The sequence below is a fragment of the Balaenoptera ricei genome, chromosome 1 (genome assembly GCF_028023285.1).
Source record: "Balaenoptera ricei isolate mBalRic1 chromosome 1, mBalRic1.hap2, whole genome shotgun sequence".
NCBI lineage: Eukaryota > Metazoa > Chordata > Mammalia > Artiodactyla > Balaenopteridae > Balaenoptera > Balaenoptera ricei.
In genome coordinates this window covers 161599441-161619986 of record NC_082639.1, presented here as the reverse complement: position 1 = coordinate 161619986, position 20546 = coordinate 161599441, and the positions used below count along the sequence as shown (strand labels likewise).

At 37.0% G+C, this 20546-nt stretch overlaps 1 protein-coding gene across 1 annotated transcript in view; it reads left to right on the top strand.

Moving 5' to 3' along the window:
* The first annotated feature begins 1585 nt into the window (after positions 1-1585).
* C1H1orf116 (chromosome 1 C1orf116 homolog) overlaps positions 1586-20546 on the top strand; it is a 37513-nt gene continuing 18552 nt past the window's right edge. The window contains exon 1 of the mRNA XM_059940659.1: positions 1586-1854. Coding sequence (XP_059796642.1) covers positions 1675-1854 — 180 coding nt within the window. The 5' untranslated portion in view covers positions 1586-1674. The remainder of the gene's footprint in view (positions 1855-20546) is intronic.

The window sequence follows — 20546 nt, the reverse complement described above, 5'->3', positions numbered from 1 at the left end:
TCCTCCCTGAATCCCAGCGGGACCTCTTTAGATCCATGAACTGGAACGTAAGCTATAGAAGAGGCTTTGCTAGAGTAAACTACCAAAGTACTTAAGCTGATTACATCTTAGGGTGTTTGCATATTCCCTTAGGTCAGACACTACTCTCATCGCTGAACCAGGGGCTTCCCTGGACCCATGCACATACTCCAGTGGACTTACCACCTTATTTATTCTCCCGCTTACCGCCCACGCTGTAACGTCTGTTATGGCCATCTTGAAGAACAAAAGAGGAAAATTGCTCCAGGAAAAAACTGGGTCATGAAAGTTTTGAAAAGATGTATAGTTTCCATATAACTTATGCAGAGGCAGATTTTTACAGTGGAGGTGAGTTTACACATTTCAAGTGAACTTTTCACAGTTGCCCCCAGGCCCATTTGATGCTTGATTGTGGTGATAAACCCCCTCTACGCAGGGTAGGCTTTGCTGCTCTGGATCCAGGATAAAAAAAGTACGAGTACATATTTCTTGGAAGAGAGGTAAATTCAGAGATGCTTTTATTCCTCTTTCACCTGGGGATTAAATTCATCCTTCAAAACAGCTCAAATAGTACCTCCTCTTTGAAGCTTTTTACAACTCCAGTATGTCACAGTTGCCCTCTCTGTGCCTATGCAACTCCGTTTTATCCATTCAGCAAGTATTTACTGAGCACATATTTGCGAGGCACAGTCCTTTGTTTAGGGATGCAGGGTTGAAAAGGGTCACATAATCTAGCATTATCACGTTGCTATGAAATTCAGTGGTTATGTGTCCTTTACACCCCACCCTCTCTCTCGATTACGTGAGTAATTTGCCATTTTGAAGGCAGGAATGGAGTCGTCTTGGTTATTTGTATACCTAGGTCCTGAACTGGAATCTGGATGACACGTGTTGGCCTTCTTCATTCCTCCTCCTTATACTGCCACCACCTCCTGAATGTAGCAATTGCCCTCAGACCAGATGCTGACCTCATATTGCGTTTTCTGATGTTATTGATGTGGCAAATGGACGTTTTCAAGTTACAGTCTCATGGAGGTGGAAAGGCCAGTCTGCCGGCCCCCTTAACCTCAATGAGTCAATGTTTGCTGCAGCCATGAGTCTAGCCACGAGTATTTGTCTTTAACTGGTCATTTGAGTCACAGACCATTCTTGGCATTCGTTTGCATTCCGAACTATGATTCTGTTTCTCCCGGTGTAGTTTGGAAGCCCCAATTTAATAATTTCCGACCTAATTGCAAGGTTACATTCCACTGTATTCGATTCAGGAACTCCTTCCGCCACTCCCTTCCCTTAAGCATATATGCTTCCGACGCGGAGGGTACCTCACTCGCTCTACTGGTAGCAAGACCAGTCGTACATTAGGAATACGGATAAATCTTCATCCTTTGCCTCCTGAAGGGGGAGATGGTGAGAATCAGTTATCACTTTAAGAGTGTGCTAAAACAGAAGCCGCAGAGTACCGCGAGAACTGTAACAACCAGCGACATCTCGCGATGTTTGGACCGGCAAAGGGTGGCTATTTTGGAGTCCACCCGCCGGCTTCTTACTCCGGCAGCGTCTGCCAACCTGCTGCCGGGACCAAAGCTGGCCCCACGGGTGTCTGGCCTGTGGGCGGCCGGACCGACACGATGTGGCGGCTCCGCTGCAAGGCCAAGGATGGCACCCATGTTTTGCAGGGGTTGTCCAGCCGGACCCGGACGCGGGAACTCCAGGACCAAATTGCCACCGTCACCGGGATCGCCCCCGGCTGTCAGCGAATCCTCGTCGGATACCCGCCCGAGTGCCTGGACCTCAGCAACGGGGATACCATTCTGGGGGATTTGCCCATTCAGTCAGGTAAGGGAATCGAGGCTAGGCCAAGGCTAGTCCTGAGAGGTCGGAGAGGGGCATAAGGGAGAACAAACAGGGCGAGGTGGTGTGGGTCAGCTGGGAGCTTGGAGGAACAGGATAGGAAAGATTAAAGAACAGAGAACTCTGACGGAGGCCAGGGCAAGTGTCTAGCAGGGAGGGCCCAGCCTCTGTGAGAAGCCTAAAGGCTTGGAGTCCCCTTTCCTCAATCCGCTTTCTGATCTCTCTTGAAAACGTCTCATTCATTTTGTTTCCCTCTGCGTCCGCAAAAGTATTTTAAAAATGGGACCTATTTTCTCTGTCCTGATGGCTCTTTTCCCCTATATCACTGAAAGAAGACAGCAGGTCTGAAGGATGTAGGATACTTTTTTGCTTTCCTGGTTCATTTTTGCAATCACCTTCATATATACTTACTTTGACAGTTGTATTCATTTTAGAGTTTGCTCTGACACACCCAGTAAAGGCCCTTTCAAGTTCTAGACAACAGCAGTTATTTCTGTCCAGTATTAAAACTTGAACAGCAATAATGGTAATTAAAAGCTTTCCGTTGTTGTATCAAGGATCCTGTAAACACTGAGCAGGGTAAGTATGTAAGTTTCATAAGGAGAGAACCCCCTAGTGGCCGAGTCTGTGACAAACACCTTTTGGAAGTGTTTTTAAACTGCAGACAGCAAGCTTAAGAAAATTTTGTTCTTGAAATGTATCTTTTTAAGCAAGTATAAAGGTGTAAAATTCAGGCCCCTTTACTAAATGAGGTGCAACCTAAAGTGTTTTGCTCTTTGTTCCATTTGCGTCTTTATGAAGATCCAGTGAACAGAAAGTGTTACTGGTCACATGTTTGCAAAGCTGTATTCTCCCTAGTAACCCCAGCTTATACTTTAACTCCTTCTGTTTGTAATTTACAGCCTTGGTTAGTGAACACCCAATTTCATCTATACTTTCTCTGCAGTTCTGGATTTGTTTTATTTTTGACAGGAGACATGCTGATTGTTGAAGAAGACCAAACCAGGCCCAAAATGTCACCTGCATTTACAAAACATGGTGCTCCTAGTTACATCAGGGAAACTTTGCCTGTGCTTACCAGAGCGGTGGTCCCAGCAGACAACTCTTGCCTCTTTACCAGTGTGTACTATGTTGTTGAAGGCGGAGTCTTGAATCCAGCTTGTGCCCCTGAGATGAGACACCTCATAGCACAGCTTGTAGCAAGTGATCCAGACTTCTATAGCAAGGCAATACTGGGAAAGACAAATCAAGAGTACTGTGACTGGATCAAAAGGGGTGATACTTGGGGTGGAGCTATTGAGATATCCATTTTGTCTAAGTTTTATCAATGCGAAATATGTGTGGTGGATACACAGACAGTACGAATTGATCGTTTTGGGGAAGATGCAGGATATACCAAAAGGGTCCTGCTTATTTATGATGGCATCCACTATGATCCGCTTCAGCGTGTCTTCCCCGACCCAGACACCCCTCCTCTGACCATTTTCTCCTCTAATGATGATATTGTTCTTGTGCAAGCACTGGAATTAGCAGATGAAGCTAGAAGCAAGAGACAATTTACTGATGTAAACCGCTTCACCCTGAGATGCATGGTATGTCAGAAGGGATTAACTGGGCACACAGAAGCAAGGGACCATGCCAAGGAGACAGGCCATACCAACTTCGGAGAAGTGTGATCCATGCATAATGAGGGTTGAAGCCTACTACCTCACAGATCCAGAAGGTTCTGGGTTTTCCAATAAGCTATTCGTAACCCTAAGGAACAAAAGGATACAATGCTTGAACCATCCTTTTAACCTAAAGCCACTAAGACACTGAATTCCTTGTTAAGATTAAAATTAGCGTGCAAGTTTACAGATGTGTGTCTACAGTGGTGATACATGCCCTCTCTCTGCTGGGGTGACAGAATAGGTGGTCCTTGCTACCTACTGACACTAACCTGAAGATTGAGTTTTAGCATTATAAACTAGCACCCAGCAGCATTAACTTGTAGAAGAGAACAACTTCATATTTTGGGTAATGGGAAAGGCCTCAGGTGAGGCCAGCGGACATAAACCACAGTATCTCCGGTAATTGAGTCCTTTTAAAAATTGAGGTAATAGTTTCTAAATTATGAATTGATTCCTCAAATGAAGATACTCAGAACTGTCAAAACTGATTTTATATTGCAACTTGGTAGACTTTATAGATGTGTACTTCACCAGTTATAAGTACATAACAAGCAATTTTTACAGGGTTGAGTCTACTCCTTGAGAATGTTACCTAACAACAAGAACTGATAGTGCCCAGTTAAGGTTTTCTAGTGTTATAAAAGTAGAATGTGTGAGGGAGGAGGTGCCTGAGCAGATTACTGAAGCTTTAAAAGACTGTTGGCCTCATGTTTTAATGCAACTCATTTATTCATCTTTGTCGCATTGGATAAAACTTTAAAATTAAGCAGGATATTTTTTTTAATTGAAGTTGCTTGAAATTTGAATGCTCTATTTTTGCCTTTCTACCTAAAGATTTGCCTGGAGGGATTTGATTTCCTCAGCTTTTTGTTAAGAGCACTTCCTCCGACTCCTAAAAAAACTTTTCATCTAAAATTATAACGTGCTTTGGTTTGGTTTTTATGAGATCTTTGGCTACCTAAACAGAATTTGTTTTCATGCTAGCCTTATCCCACCACTAATGCTCTTTTAAATGATTTCATGTCTCTGAAAATTAGCACTTTTATCCACCATCTTTTACCTTGACTTTTGCAGAGTTTTAAAGTAATCGGGATAATAATACTGAATGAATTTGTTTCACTTACAAAATATGACAGTTTTTAAATCTTTGCCTTATTCATCCTTCTCAGAATTCTGCTTCTTACTGATATTAGATGTGTAGCCATTTGCTTGGTGGGCTAATCCACAAGGCACACCCTCTAAGACTTAGCTTCACTATGACATCTTCCAGATAAAAGTTTTCTACCTCTTTTCTTAATTCTTCTGACGATCAGGGATGCTAAATTATAATTTGTTATGTATTATCTTACATAATGTGAAGAGGCCTAATGTTGTAAAGTTTTATTATCTTGGTCTCATTTTTGATTAAGTATCTCACTTAGAAAACCAATGGTATGGGAATTCCCTGGCGGTCCAGTGGTTAGGACTCCGTGCTTTCATTGCCAAGGGCGCGAGTTCAATCCTTGGTTGGGGAACTAAGGTCCCACAAGCCACGTGGCGTGACCAAAAAAAACCCCAATGGTATACTTTAAAGCACATACATATTTTAGCATATCTTCTTGGCAAATGTTTCAAAATTGAGATTTACTTTTAGCACTTTCACTTGGTAGAGATAGCCATATAAAATTAAGGAATATTTAAACAATTTAGGAGAAATGTACCTTTAAGGAACAATTTACAAAATATGCTTGAAATCATTAGATGACATTTCTTGAGTACCTTTTGTGTGAATAGGTCTTTTAGGCATTATAAGTTATTGTGGTCACTGTAACTTAAAAGTGTTTAATTTTCTATTTAACTAAGCCTTAAAAATAGCACTTGTGAGTTTGTGAAACTTAATGTTTGGCAATCATAATGTGTACAAATGAATATGATTGAAAATCTCTTTGTACCTGTCTGTCATCAGGTCTAAAAGGATTTTGTATCTTATTTCCCCCAGAAAATATTAAATTTAAAGCTGTAGGTTAAGAGTATACCACTGGGTAGCACCCATCAAATTGAGCTTTATGCATCATTATTCATAAACCTTGCCTTCCTTTCTTAAGTATTTCAGGGGCCAAACTTGATACTTGCTTACTGGAATTTTAGAGAAGTCTATTCATGCAACAGATATTTATTGAGTAATTTATAATGTCAGGCATATATTGATGTTTCCCAGCATAAATTTCTGTTGCTTTAAAATTGAGTATCCTTTATCTATCAATACATTTGATTTTTTAAAAATTTTTTATTGAAGTATAGTTGATTTACAATGTTGTGTTAGTTTCAGCAAAGGGATATATATATATATATATATATATAATTTTTCAGTCAATGCATTTGATTTTAATTTAACAAATTTCCAATTTAACAAATGGAAAGAAATAGAACCTGATATTTTATAAAATGAAACCTGTTATTTTAAGTGGTTTTGTTTGCATATTTAAGCTTATGCTTTTATAACAAGTCAAATATTTATTCAGGGACTCTTAGTTTATTCTGTTTTACCTGTTAATTAGGTTGTGCATTCTTCAGTTGGACACTGATAGATCGCTCTCAGTAATGACTTTTTAAATTAATCAGCTGCTGAAATTCAGCACTAGGACTTTTAAGTAATGTTCTGATCATGGGAAATTCAAGATGAAGCACTATTTGCAGATCATTTAATTATTGAGGATTTAAAAACCTAATCTTGTGCTAACTCTGAACTCAAGCTTGTAAGCCTCACAGAACTTAGATTTTTTTAATTGCACTTCTTATACTCTTGAAATTAGTTTATTAATGTCTGTAAGTTCTAATCTTGAGAATTTTGAAATCTTGCAACAAGATTAAAAGAAACTTTTTCTTAAATTTGCTCTTGAGCAGAGTGAAACCCCTCTTCCTATTCATTCAGTTTTTGACTGCCATACAAGATTTTTTTTTTTTTAATTAAAACGAGGATAGTTTACATTGGTAGCAGAATGAATGAAGATTGTGCTTTCCCATCCCCCACTCCTCCTTTCCCTTATTCTTCTTTTTCTTACTCTTCTTTGGATTTAAAGATTAGATGTAGGGCAATGAATGTACTTCTAGATAGATAGAGTGATTTCAGAAGTTAAAATTAATATCTCTGGGAATTTTGCGATGTGATAGCCATGTGAAGACATCAGTATGGTACATCTTCTGTTAGTGGTTCATGGTTGATTTCTTAATTGTTTCCCATGAATGGATAATGGGCACAGTCAAGTGATACCCTTGAAAGGTTTGGGGGCTGGTCAGCTTGACCCTGTTGGCAAAAACTAATATAGTCATACCACTTGATTATTCCATGAAGTTCAAGTTCCAGCAAAATCATAATCAGGAATGAATTAACATATTATTTATCTATACATGCCCGTAAATGCACCTAACTTGCATGTCTAGCTTATTCTTTCTATCTTATGTAGGCATTAAAACATGAATGTTGCAAGTTGCCCTAACTGAACATAGTTTTCTATGTCTTTTTTGAAAAAATTGAATAGGGAGTGTAGAAGATTAGCAGCAGAGTGATTTTTTTTTTTCTTTATGTGTCAGGTGGCCTTCCTAAACTTTCATATATTAAGTTTTTTATGTTCTTTCATGTATTGAGAACACACATTTGTTATTATTTACAGCACTTTAAAAATATGAAATAAAAGTTTACATGTTAGCCCTCTCCGGGAACCTTGTCAAAGACATTAAAATATAATTCTGGAACTGCCAACTATCAGTTCTTCTTAATCAACAATTACCATCAGTGAATAGTGTATCCAATGGTACAACATTCTGGTGTTTTGGTAACAGTAGAACTCCATTTCAGTAACTATTAAGAGCATGCTCTGTGCCCTAGCATTCAAAGTGTTACTTATTTCTATAATGTGATTGTTCTTTATTCATTGTACCATACAGTATTCAAATTTGTCCTTGTAGCACAAAGATGACTACTACAACTTTGAAAAGATTAGATTCTTAAAACCCTTCATTTGTTTCTAAGCAAACTTACGATTTTGAGCTGATTTTTGAGTCAAAGGCCTTAAAAGCATCATGTGTAAGCAACATCATTAAGTCTAAAGTGAAACACTTGACTTGAATAAACTAGTTTATTAACTAAAGATGTTTTCTTACTAAGAGTTATGGTATTTCGGCACATTTCATCCAACTTAAAAGGATTATAAAACTTCCCTAATTGTGGAAAAGGGTTTGGTTTTTTATTTCCTTCTCCAGAAATTAGCTGGCATTTTGTTTACAGTGCTTTGCGTATTTGACTTTGAAGAAATTATTACATTGATATTGAAATGTGGGGTGCTGCTTTAGGTCTTGGTTGATAGAATTTAGAGGAGATTGGTAACCCTGCCGTGCTGTTTCAGAGTAAAGGGAGAAAGGGGCAAGAAGATAAAGTGCCACATAAACAGAAGAGATCCTCGAATGCATTCCTAGTCTTGAATTATGCTTTTCAGAAAATTTTTCAAGCAATGCCTTATGCCTTTGTGTCACCTTAACCCTCCTCCCCCATTTCTTGGCATAGAATGTAGCAAGACCGTAATGGAAAGGCTTGTCAGTACAGTATAAAACCATGACTACAAGGATTTTGCTATAATGCTTTTTTATACTTGTTTTTAAAAATACAAATCTATGTCTAAGAGTTTAGGGATAGTGAAGATATGACTTAGTTATGTTGTAGGCAAACAGGTTAACCTAAGAAAGGTTTACAATTCCTACTAAGATTACATGAGCGTGACTCTATACTGGTATAGGATATGTAGTTAGTTGTAGCCTGTAAGTTACTTAAAAGGACCAGGGCACCTAATTCTTGTCAGTTTTCCAGCTCACCTTGGTGCCATTCATCACATAAGCTGTTTACAGGAAATATAATTTCCTTAGCAAAGAGTAACTTTTTTTCCTTTAAAAAAGTATTAAGTTTAAAATACAGAATAAGTACATATAGTTTGTCAAAAGGAATAGAGAATGACAATAGTCCTATATTTCCTGTATTAATGCAGTAGAGGTTGAAATTCTTGAAGCAAGAAGAAACCCATAAATCTGTCAAATTTAGAGCTTTAAAATATGACTTGAAAAGTATAGGGAAGGACAAACAGAACAAAGTACTGTTTCACTTGGCATAAGAAAATATTTTTTCTTAATGAAGATGGACAGTGCTTTCTTGTTTTAAAAATATTTTGTCTATTTGCCAGCATTTTTTCGAAGTTAACGCACTGCTGCTACTTGGGAGATGTCTACTTTCATTTTGTACAACTCTTATGTGATTTTGCCATTGTCATTAAGATGCATTGATTTTATGATGTGTATAATTTTAAATACATAAATATTGTATGAATTGACTTGTTTTGAAGGAATAAATGAAGTGAAAATATTGTTGTCTGAGCATATTTTGGGGAGGGCAGAGGGCCAGTGAACAGCTGCTACAGTCAAGTTACATATTTATCATCACTGCTTTGACTTATGTACCAATATCTGCCAAATCTCACTCTGTAGGTGGAGTCTTAACCACTTGGATAAGAGAAAGTAAAATGTTTTTTCTTTTTAACACCAGAGGGCATTTGAAATTTCCCGTCTTTGACTCCAAACTTTCTGGTATGCAATCAGCTCCTGAAAGTTGTAATTCAATGTCTGTTGCTGACAAAGTGTCAAAGTGGAAAGGCTGACTGTTCCCTTTCATTTATAATAGACTGAGGTCTGTGTGAACTTAGATCTGTTTGGAAACTGCAACATCTCTCTGGGAGAATTTATTTAATCTTTGATAATATCAACATTTAAACATTTATTTGAAACAGCACTGGAGTTAGAATTGGCCAGAGTTTCGGCTCTCTAACTAAACTGAACTACTTACCCTTTCCTTCTCAATGAAAGCATAAAAATTATGGAAGTGGAACCATAATGCAATCTGATCAATTTGTGCATCAGGACAAAAATGTATCTTTGGGGGCCAACATAAATCCAACCTTAGAATAAGTCAAGCCAAACATCATATTAAAAGGTTTGTAAGGAGTCTCCTAGGGTAAGTGGTGGTAGTTTGTTGAACAATTAACTACCCATAAGGCAATGCTTCTCAAAGTGTGTGCATCACATTGCCTGGGAACTTTTTAGAAATGTAAATTCTCAGAAGTCAGAAATAAATGAGACCAACAGTCTGTTTATCAAGCCCTCCAAATGATTTTGATGATAATAAAAATTTGAGAACCACAACTATGACCACAGTTATATAAACGAATCAGTGTCAACTTCCAGAGACCTCTGATGGCTTATGTCAGTCCTTTATCCTTGGCCTCATGCAGTCCGTCTTCATCCACTATTTAAAGACAGTTATTAAAGTTACAGATAACAATAGATGACAATTCAAAAATCTCAACAGGCTGAAAAATTCCAAGATTGAATACTCATAAATGTGAAGTGCTGCCCTTAAGTTCTAACACAACACATTATGTGAGTCCAGCATGAGTAAAACCTGGCTTTATAGTTGAATCGACGAAGAAATAGCAATAGTACTTAACTATTATTCTGATCTCAGCAGGGTGATATGACTTCGGTTGCAGAAATAGTTGCATTTTAATAGTTAAAAGATCTAGAAAAAAGGAAGCAATAGTATTAATGTATCCTGCTTTAGTCACATTGCATTGGTTTGGATGAGGGTTTTACTTGTAAAACATGATGAAAATCTAAGGTTTGACAGCTGTAATGGGATATCTGAAGGAACTGTAGACAATTACCTGTAGAAGAGAAAAGGGGTCTCAGATTGATGTGACGGCTAACTTCAAATCTGGGAAAGTGTTGTGTAAACGATGAAATACATTTATTCTCCGAGGCTCTGAAGTACATTTATTCTCTGAGGCTCTGAAGGAAAGAACTCAGACCAGTAAGGGGTGAATATTACAAAGTAAAATTTACCTTAAAAACCTAACACAAATAGAAAGGGATGCTTTGATATTAAGGTCAAGTATTGTGATGTAACCTCCTGCATAGTGAAAAATAGAGCTACAAGTCATTAGGCCCGTGACATCTTGAAAATTTTGTTTCAAATGCTAGTTATGAAATGAATAATTACAAAAAGAACTTCTTCCCTAGGAAAAAAAAAGCATGTGGTTTTCTTTTTTTTTTCTCTCTCTCTTTTTCTGCTCTTACCATCCAGTTAGTGTTTGGAAAGGAATGGCTTACACTCTTATTTAGTAATAAGGTGGAGGCTACAAAGTAGGGCTTCAATAATTGGGAGTAGTATATACCATGTTTATTATATCTCTAAATCTAAAATGAGAGGTTCAAGAATAGAAAAGCGTCTCAAATACATTTTATGTTTTAAAAATTTGTTCTGACTTGGATTGTCTTTGTCTCTATTGTGCTTATAAATTTTGAGGGTATTTATCAGATGAAATCAAGTGCCAGGGTATCATGAACATATTTTCCTACACTCACTAAAACTTTTATGACTTCCATATGTGTGAGTTTAATAAAAAATCAAGCATTCATGAGGAATCAGCTTTGAGAATAGTCTTTTGTCTTTAGTAACTGCCTTCCTCATAACTGCTTCTCTGCCATTCTATCTTTCTAAAATTCCTTCTGTATAACAAGAAGAGTTTTCTGATCTTACTATGATGGCATTTCTCTGTATTCAATTGAAGGGCTTCATTAATTAATCTTGTTAATAATTAGAGTAGGTGTCACAGTGACTTGGCCAGGTCTAAAACCCTAATGATGGCCCTCTTGAATAATTGCAGTAGGCTGAAAGCTGTTAATTTGGAATTGAAGCTTACTCAGGAGTCAAGTTCAAAATCAATGCTGAGGTTAAATACAAAATATAGACAACATTATTCCTGATAGCCTCTTAACTGGCTCATAAAGTAGAGTATATAGACATAACCGTAACTTAGTAAGTCCAACAGAGCTAGTCCCCATCCCAGTGCTGGGAGAGTTCATGCTCACTCCTGGGGTACAGCTCTTTGAGGTCCTAACCTGCAGTGAGTGTGGTTCACTAGGTCCCAACCATTAGTGGATCCTGGACTCCAATCTCTGATCCCTTGCTTCTGTGGAGCTATCAGAAGCATCCCTCAGCATCTCAGCCACCCATCCTGGAATAGAGGAATGTCTCCAGAATAAAAGTGGTCCCAAATGTCGGTTGCATCACACCCGACTTCTATCCTCATCCTGATACAGGCCTGGCAGTTCTTCAAATTCTTCACTGTTCTTGGCTTTCCACTGCTTCAGCAAGAAGGGTTTGTCTGAATGCCTAGCCCAACATTACTGGAAATGGAGGTCCACAGCCACACCTTTTTTATGATATTCAAAAAAAAAACTACCATAAAATGTGTTTTAAAAAAAGATATAGGGCTTCCCTGGTGGCGCAGTGGTTGAGAGTCGGCCTGCCAATGCAGGGGACACGGGTTCGAGCCCTGGTCTGGGAAGATCCCACATGCCGCGGAGCAGCTGGGCCCGTGAGCCACAATTACTGAGCCTGCGCGTCTGGAGCCTGTGCTCCACAACAAGAGAGGCCACGATAGTGAGAGGCCCGCGCACCGCGATGAAGAGTGGTCCCTGCTTGCCACAACTAGAGAAAGCCCTCGCACAGAAAGGAAGACCCAACACAGCCATAAATAAATAAATAAATAAACAAATACTTAAAAAAAAAAAGTAAAAGTCTATAAAAAAAAAAAAGATATAATGTTGGAAATGGAAATATCAGGTATGAAGCAAATGATTTAATAATTGTAGGGCTTCTCTGGTGGCACGGTGGTTAGGAATCCACCTGCCAATGCAGGGGACACGGGTTCAAGTCCTGGTCTGGGAAGATCCCACATGCCTCAGAGCAGCTGAGCCCATGCACCACAGCTACTGAGCCTGCACTCTAGAGCCTGCGCGCCACAACTACTGAGCCTGCGCACCACAACTGCTGAGCCTGCGCACCACAACTGCTGAAACCCACACGCCTAGAGCCCGTGTTCTGCAATAAGAGAAGCCTGCACACTACAACGAGGAGTGGCCCCCACTCGCCACAACTAGCGTAAGCCCGCGTGCAGCAACAAAGACCTAACACAGCCAAAAATAAATAAAAATAAAATAAATTTATTTTAAATAATAATAATAATTTTACCATCAACAATGGGGGGGGGGGATAGTGAGAATTCGTCAGTATTTATTTTAAAGGAAGAAGTACTTTATCAAGTAACAATGAATATGTCTTACACAGTTCACTTCAATCCTGCTGGATATTTATGTTGAATTAAATAGAAAAAGAAAATGTGTCCTTTATCACAGAGTAAGAATCATTTTTAAAAGTTTATTACATGGGATATTTCACAAAATTATCCATCGTAATTGTGGACATAACTTTACAACTATAGAATTCCAAACTTGCTTCTACTATGACTTAAATACTTTGTATTAGGATTGATAAATCTTTCTCATATGAATTTTATTAGACTGAATTACTTCTCCCAGAGCTTGAATATTATGGAATAAACTAATCAAATCAAGTTTTTTAAACCTACAAAACTAAGGAACAGACTTTGAATTATGTTCACCTTCTGCCAAAGTGACTCTTCCCATTAGACCCTTCCTTTAACATCCAGCCGTCTTTTTTTTACTCTTACTCTATAACAGTGAAGACTGAGAAAATGATCTTGAATTTGGCTAGAAACAGCTAAAGTCAATTTATCTCAGATCAATTGTTAAGCAGTTTTCTTTAATTTTACTTCTTGTACCATATGGTATCAACTACCTCAGGATTACAAGGATAGTCATTCACTCAATAAGCATTTTTGAATGTTCATGTTGTTCTAGGAACTGCGCTAGGTGCTGGGTATACATGGGGTAGGGGAGGGGAAACACAATGCTATAAAGAAATAGAAATGCAGGTGCTATGACGAGAATAATGGGGTGGGAGAATCTAATCTAAAGTGATTAATCTGGGAAAGCCTTTTTGAGAAAGTGACATTTGAGCTAAAACCTGACGCATGAATAGGAGTTAGCTGATGAGTAAGAAGAGCATTCTAAGTAGGGGGTATAACACTTGCAAACACTATGTTGCAGGAGGAACTGAAATATTTTCCAGGCCAGTCTGGCCATAGTGTGGTAAGCAGGGAAAGAGGAACATGAGATGAAGTTTTAGAAGCAAGTATTCAGATTTGCATCATCTATAAGCTATATTAAGCACTTACCCTGATTCATATTTACCACATTTTATTTGCTTATTTTATGTGTGTCCCCAAATAGTTTGTCCATGAGGGCAGGGACCAGTTATTTCTTACCATTCTATTCTCAACACCTAATAAGGTACTAGACATATAGTAGGCATTCAGTATTTATTTAAATGAATGAACATATAAACAAATGATGTTAACATGTAATTTAGGAATATCCTAAGAGCACTGGGAGGACAAAGCACTTTAAAGAAGGCATCAGATTTATGTTTCTCCAAGTTATTTTAACTGCTCTGTAGGGAAGGGATTAAGGGGGCAAGAGTGGAAGTGGAGGACCAGTTAGGAGGAAGCTACTGCAGTAATATGTATATGTGATGATGATGGTGATAATAATCATAATAGCATTTGTTGAGTGCTTACAATGTACAGAACATTTTCATGTATTATCTCATGTAATCTTCACATTAAGTCTATGAGATAGATATTATTATTCTGTATTTTGTAGATATGGTTACTGAGGATTAGAGAAGTTTGATAACTTCTTCAAGGATCAAAAGCTAATAAATGGATAATAGCTTGGACTAGGTAATGTCAATAGAAGAGGATCGTTTTAAGATTTATTTTGGAAATAGGATCTCCAAGACTTGGTGACATGAGGAGTAATAGGGATGCATCTAGAATGTCTCTCAGGATTTTTACTCAAGCATCTGGTGGATGAAAGTGACATTTATTGACCCATGGAAGATAGAGGGGAAGAATATTTGGAGGGAAGAGAGAAAATACGACTTTGGACATGTTAGGTTTAAGATGTTTGTGAGTCATCTGAAAGGAGATGTCATAAAGGCAACTGCAGGCCTGAAGTTAAAAAAGTATGTCCAAAGATTAAGATCTAAATTTTCAATTTATTGACCTATAAATAGTTACAAGATATAAGAATGGAAGAGATCAACTAGAGAGAGTGTGTAAAGAGAGGAAGGCTCATCACTAAACCACAGAGAAACTACCAACATTTAGAAGTCTGTTAAAGAAGAAGAGCCACCAAGGATGACTGAGAGTTCAGAAGAGATCAGAGGTGTGTAAGACTTTCTTGTCATGAAATCCAAGAGGAAATGGTTATTTAAGAAACAGAACTGTTTGTTGAATGTTATACAAAGATCAAATTAGAGGAAGCTTAGAGGAGTCTATAGAATTAGGCAACCTAGAGCTCACTGATGAACTTAAGAGCTATTTCAGGGAAATAGTAGAGAAAGAAACTAGATGGATGTGGGTTGGAGTAAATAGGATGTCTGGTTAAAGATAGCAGGTTGAACATATTCATTGGTCGTCTACTCTCCCAAAACTGCATTAAATGATAATTATGGGATTTTAAAAGGCAGAAACTCTCAAGGACAAAGAGATGATAAATAATACCAACAAAATTTTGGAAGATAGCCAGGAGTTGGATGAGTGATAACTGACCTAGCAGATTTGAAAAAGCTGAATCCTAAGGCAGCAACCCTATTTTTCCATGGAGTGCCCCTCAAATTCAGGAATTGGTGGTGTTAATACCTCTGGAAACAGGGGTGGAAAAAAATCATGAAAATGGAGAATCTGGTTAAGAAATATACCTTTCAGAGCTCCTCTCTCACTCTGAGCAACTAAGTGCTTGCTACATCGCCTCTAGTTGAGGGCAAAACAGAGGGTCTCTATACTAAAATAAAGAGGATGACGCGGTGTTTTTATATGCTGGATGTTGAGACAAAAAACCTTCTTCTGCCACTAGGCTCCAAGAATGCTAGCTGCCAGAATTATGCCCTTCAGTCAGGATTTTGGAAAGCTTTTCTCTGAGGAACCACACCAACAAAAAAGACTAATGATATTGACATGAAATATTTTCCAACCAGCTGGCCCTACGTGATCACTCTACAGTAAATTCCACAGTAAACCAGCCCCATCCACACCACAAAACTTAGTTTTTGCCAAATTCTTAAATTTGAGTGGATAGTCAAGAATCATCAGACATCTGAAGATACTCTTTAATAAGAAACACAAAACTGAAAACAAACTTAGGAAAAAAAAATAACATGGAATAAACAGAGGCTATGGTGACAGAAAAATACTAACATTGTATTTACACATATATTCTTAAAGTAGTAAGAGAAGATTTTGCATCGATGAAACTACAGAAAAATATGATAAAAATTCAAAAGCAAACAGTAATAATTGGAAATAAAAAATACAATAGCAGAAAGAAAATGCAACAGAAAGCTGTAGGTAAATTTTAAGAAAGTTCCCAGTAACAGAGAGATAGAGGTCCAGGAGGTCCAACATCCAAATAGTGGAAGTTCCAAAAAGAAAGAACAGAGAAAATGGAGGGAAGGAATCCAACAACTAATAGTTCAAGAAAATGTCCCAGAACTGCAGGTCATGAGAGTCTAGATTGGAAGGACTCACCAAGTACCCAACGTAGTACATAGATCCACTCCAAAACACATCATCATGAAAATTTGAGAATACTGGAAACAAAGAGAAAGCCCTAAATTTAGAATCATAAATGCTTTGGGCTTTTCAACAGCAACACTGAAAGCTAGCAGACATTAATCTAAAATTCTATACCCAGCCAAATTATCAATCAAACATGTGGATGGAATAAAAGATATTTTCAGACATATAAGAGCCTATGAGCTCTTTCTCAGGAAGCTACTGGAGAATGTGTTTTGCTAAAATAAAAGAGCTAACTCAAGAAAGAGAAAGAAGATATGAGATCTAGGTAATACAACAAAAGAAAGAGGTGAAAGGATTTTTCCCAGTAGGATGATAAATGCAGATATCAAAATGACAGACATGCAACAGGCTGGAGAAAAACCTATCCAAATGGAAGTAGATCAGAATGCCCTGGAAAATCTTTCTTCAGGATGAAACTAATAGAATACTATTAAATCTGAATGTATTGAGAGGAGGTTTACGTAATGGGTGGGGGTGGACAGACAAAAAAGATATATAGAAAAGGAAGAGTATACATAGTATATCTCAAAGCGTTAACTCTCAATAGCATTTATTTAATGAAAAAGCAGGGAAGCAAATCAGGCAGTTTGGCTCCAGATATAATATACTATAGTATTGTATATTTGAATGCTGACAGGAATTATTATAGAAGAAAGGTCAAAATGAGGATGTATAAGAGAGGATCACAGGGATGGAGTTCATAAGATGAGATCCAGAGTACATGTACATGATCTGGTTTTATAGGAAGAATATTTCCTTTGTTGTACCAAAAGAGAAGAATAACATGGGTGCAAAGGAAGGTAGGTTTGTAAATTTGGTGATGGAAATATGGAGTTCCTGCCTATTGGCTGCTGTTTTCTTACCAAATTTTTCTAATTCTGTGGCAAATTCGTTATCTGAAAATAAAGGAAGCAAAAGAGGAGTGGAAAATTTGAGGAAAGAGAAGAAAGAGAGGTCTTGGAAAATGGGAAATCCAGCTTCCTAGAGAAATGTGGTAATTGCCTGGGAGTATAGAGTACCCATTTGAGGTTGTTATTCTTGAGTTTATAGTAGTGCCAGTCTTCTTTACTTTGAATTTTTTTACTGAAGTGTAATTTACAATATTATATTAGTTTCAGGTGTACAGCATAGAATTCAGTATTTTTATAGATTATACTCCATTAAAAGTTATTACAAAATAATGGCTATAATTCCCTGTGCTGTACAATATATCCTTGTTGCTTATATGTTTTATACATAGTAGTTTGTATCTCTTAATCCCATACCTCTCTCTTGCCCCTCCCCCTTCCCTTTCCCCATGTGTAAATATATATATATATATATATATATATATACACATACCACTTTTTCTTTATCCATTTGTCTGTTGATGGACACTAGGGTTGCTTCCATATCTTGGCTATTGTAAATGACTATGAACATATGAACATTGGGGTACATGTATCTTTTCAAATTAGTGTTTTTATTTTTTCCAGATATATACCCAGGAAAGGAATTGCTGGATCATATAGGAGGGCTATTTTTAGTTTTTTGAGGAACCTCTATACTGTTTCCCATAGTGGCTACACCAATTTACATTCCCACCAACAATGTACAAGGTTTCCCTTTTCTCCACATCCTTGCCAACATTTGTTATTTGTGATCATTTCGACGATAGCCATTCTGACAGATGTGAGGTGGTATCTCATTGTTGTTTTGATTTGCATTCCTCTAATAATTAGTGATGTGGAGCATCTTTTCATGTGCCCACTAGTCACTGTGTCTTCTTTGGAAAAATGTCTATTCAGGTCTCCTGCATATTTTTTGATTGAGTTGTTTTTATTTTTGATATTGAGTTGTATGAGCTGTTTATATATTTTGGATATTAACTCCTTGTCACTCATATCATTTGCAAATACTTTCTCTCATTTCATAGGTTGTCTTTTCATTTTGGTGATGGTTTTCTTTGCTGTGCAAAAGCGTTTAAGTTTAAAAGAAACAGATTCACAGATATGGAAAACAAACTAGTGGTTACCAGCAGGGAGAGAGAAGGGGGGAGGGGCAAGAGGAGGAGGGGATTAAGAGGTACAAACTTTTATGTATAAAATAAATAAGCTACAAGGATATATTATACAGGGAATATAGTCAATATTTTATAATAACTATAAGTGGAGTATACCCTATAAAAATTGTGAATCACTATGTTGCAACCTGTAACATATAATACTGTACATCACTATACCTCAATTTTTTAAAAAGCTTTTAAGTTTAATTAGGTTCCATTTGTTTCTTTTTGCTTTTATTTCTTTTGCCTTAGGAGACAAAGTTTTTTAATTACTGAGATTTATGCCAAAGAGTGTTCTGTCTATTTTCTCTTCTAGGAATTCTATGGTTTCAGGTCTTACATTTAGGTGTTTAATCCATTTTTATTTTATTTTTGTTTATAGTGTAAGGAAATGTTCTAATCTCATTCTTGTACATGTAGCTGTCCAGTTTTCCCAGCACCATTTATTGAAGAGTCTCTCTTTTCCCCATTGTATACTCTTGTCTCATTTATTCTAGAATAATTGACCATGTAAGGGTTTGTTTCTCGGCTCTCTATTCCATTCCATTGATCTATGTGTCTATTTTTGTGCCAGTACTGTACTGTTTTGATTACTATAGCTTTGTATTATAGTTTGAAATCCAGGAGTGTGGTAACTCTTGCTTTGTTTTTTCTCAAGATTGCTTTGGCTATTTGAGGTCTTTTTGGTTCCGCACAAATTTTAGGATTATTTGTTCTAGTTCTGTGAAAAATGCTATGGGTATTTTGATAGGGTTGCCTTGAATCTGTAGATTACTTTTCATAGTATGGACATTTTAACAATATTAATTCTTCCAATCCATGAACATATTATATGTTTCCATTTCTTTCATCTTCAATTTCTTTCATCAATGTCTTGTACTTTTCAGAGTATAGGTCTTTCACCTCCTTGGTTAAATTTATTCCTAGGTATTTTATTCTTTTTGATGCAGTTGTAAATAGGACTGTTTTCTTAATTTCTCTTTCTGATAGTCTGCTATTAGAGTATAAAAATGTAACAGATTTCTGAATAATAATTTTGTATCCTACAATTTTACTGAATTCATTTGTTAATTCTAACAGGTTTTTTGTGGAGTCTTTAGGGTTTTCTATGTATAGTATCATGCCACTGGCAAATGGTGACAGTTTTACTTCTTCCCTTCCAATTTGGATTCCTTTTATTTCTTTTTCTTGTCTGATTGCTGTGGCTAGGACTTCCAGTAAAATTGGTGAGAGTGGGCATCCTTGTCTTGTTCCTGAATTTAGAAGAAAGGCTGTCAGCTTTTCACTGTGGAGTATGATGTTAGCTGTGGGTTTGTCATAAATGGCCTTGAGATATGTTCCCTCTACACCAACATTGATGAGAGTTTTTATCATTAATGGATGTTGAATTTTGTCAAATGATTTTTCTGCATCTATTGAGATGATCATGTGATTTTCATTCTCACTTTTGTTAATGTGGTGAATTACATTGATTGATTTGTGAATATTGTCCATCCTTGTGACCCTGGAACAAATCCCACTTGATCGTAGTGTATGATCCTCTTATATATTGTTGGATTTGGTTTGCAAATATTTTGTTGAGGATTTCAACATCTATATTCATCAGAGATATTGGCCTGTAACTTTCTTTTTTGTAGTGTCTTTGCCTGGTTTTGGTATCAGGGTAATGGTGGCCTCGTAGAATGAATTTGGGAGTGGTCCATTGTCTTCAATTTTTTGGAATAGTTTGAGAAGGATAGGTATGAGCTCTTCTTTATATGTTTGGTAGAATCCCCCCTCTGAAGCCATCCAGTCCTGGACTTTTGTTTGCTGGGAGTTTTATTGGTTATAAATTCAATTTTACTACTATTAATCACTCTGTTCAAATTGTCTGTTTCTTCTTGATTCAGTCTTGTCAGGTTATATGTTTCTAGAAATTTGTCCATTTCTTTTAGGTTGTTCAATTTGTCAGTATATAACAATTCATAGTATTCTCTTATGATTTTTTTGTATCTCTGTGGTATCAGTTGTTATTTCTCCTCTTTCACTTCTTATTTTATTCGGGTCTTCTCTCTTTCCTTCTTGGTGAGCCTGGCTAGAGGTTTATCAATTTTATCTTTTAAAAAAAAGAGCTCTTAGTTTCACTGATTTTTTTCTATTGTTTTGGGGGTCTCTATTTTATTTATTTCTTCTCTGATCTTTATTATTTCCTTCCTTATGTTTACGTTGGGCTTTGTTTTTTTCTTCTTTTTCTAATTCCTTTAGATGGTAGGTTATTTGTTTATTTGAGATTTTTCTTGTTTCTTGAGGAAGGCTTGTATCACTCTAAACCTCCCTTTT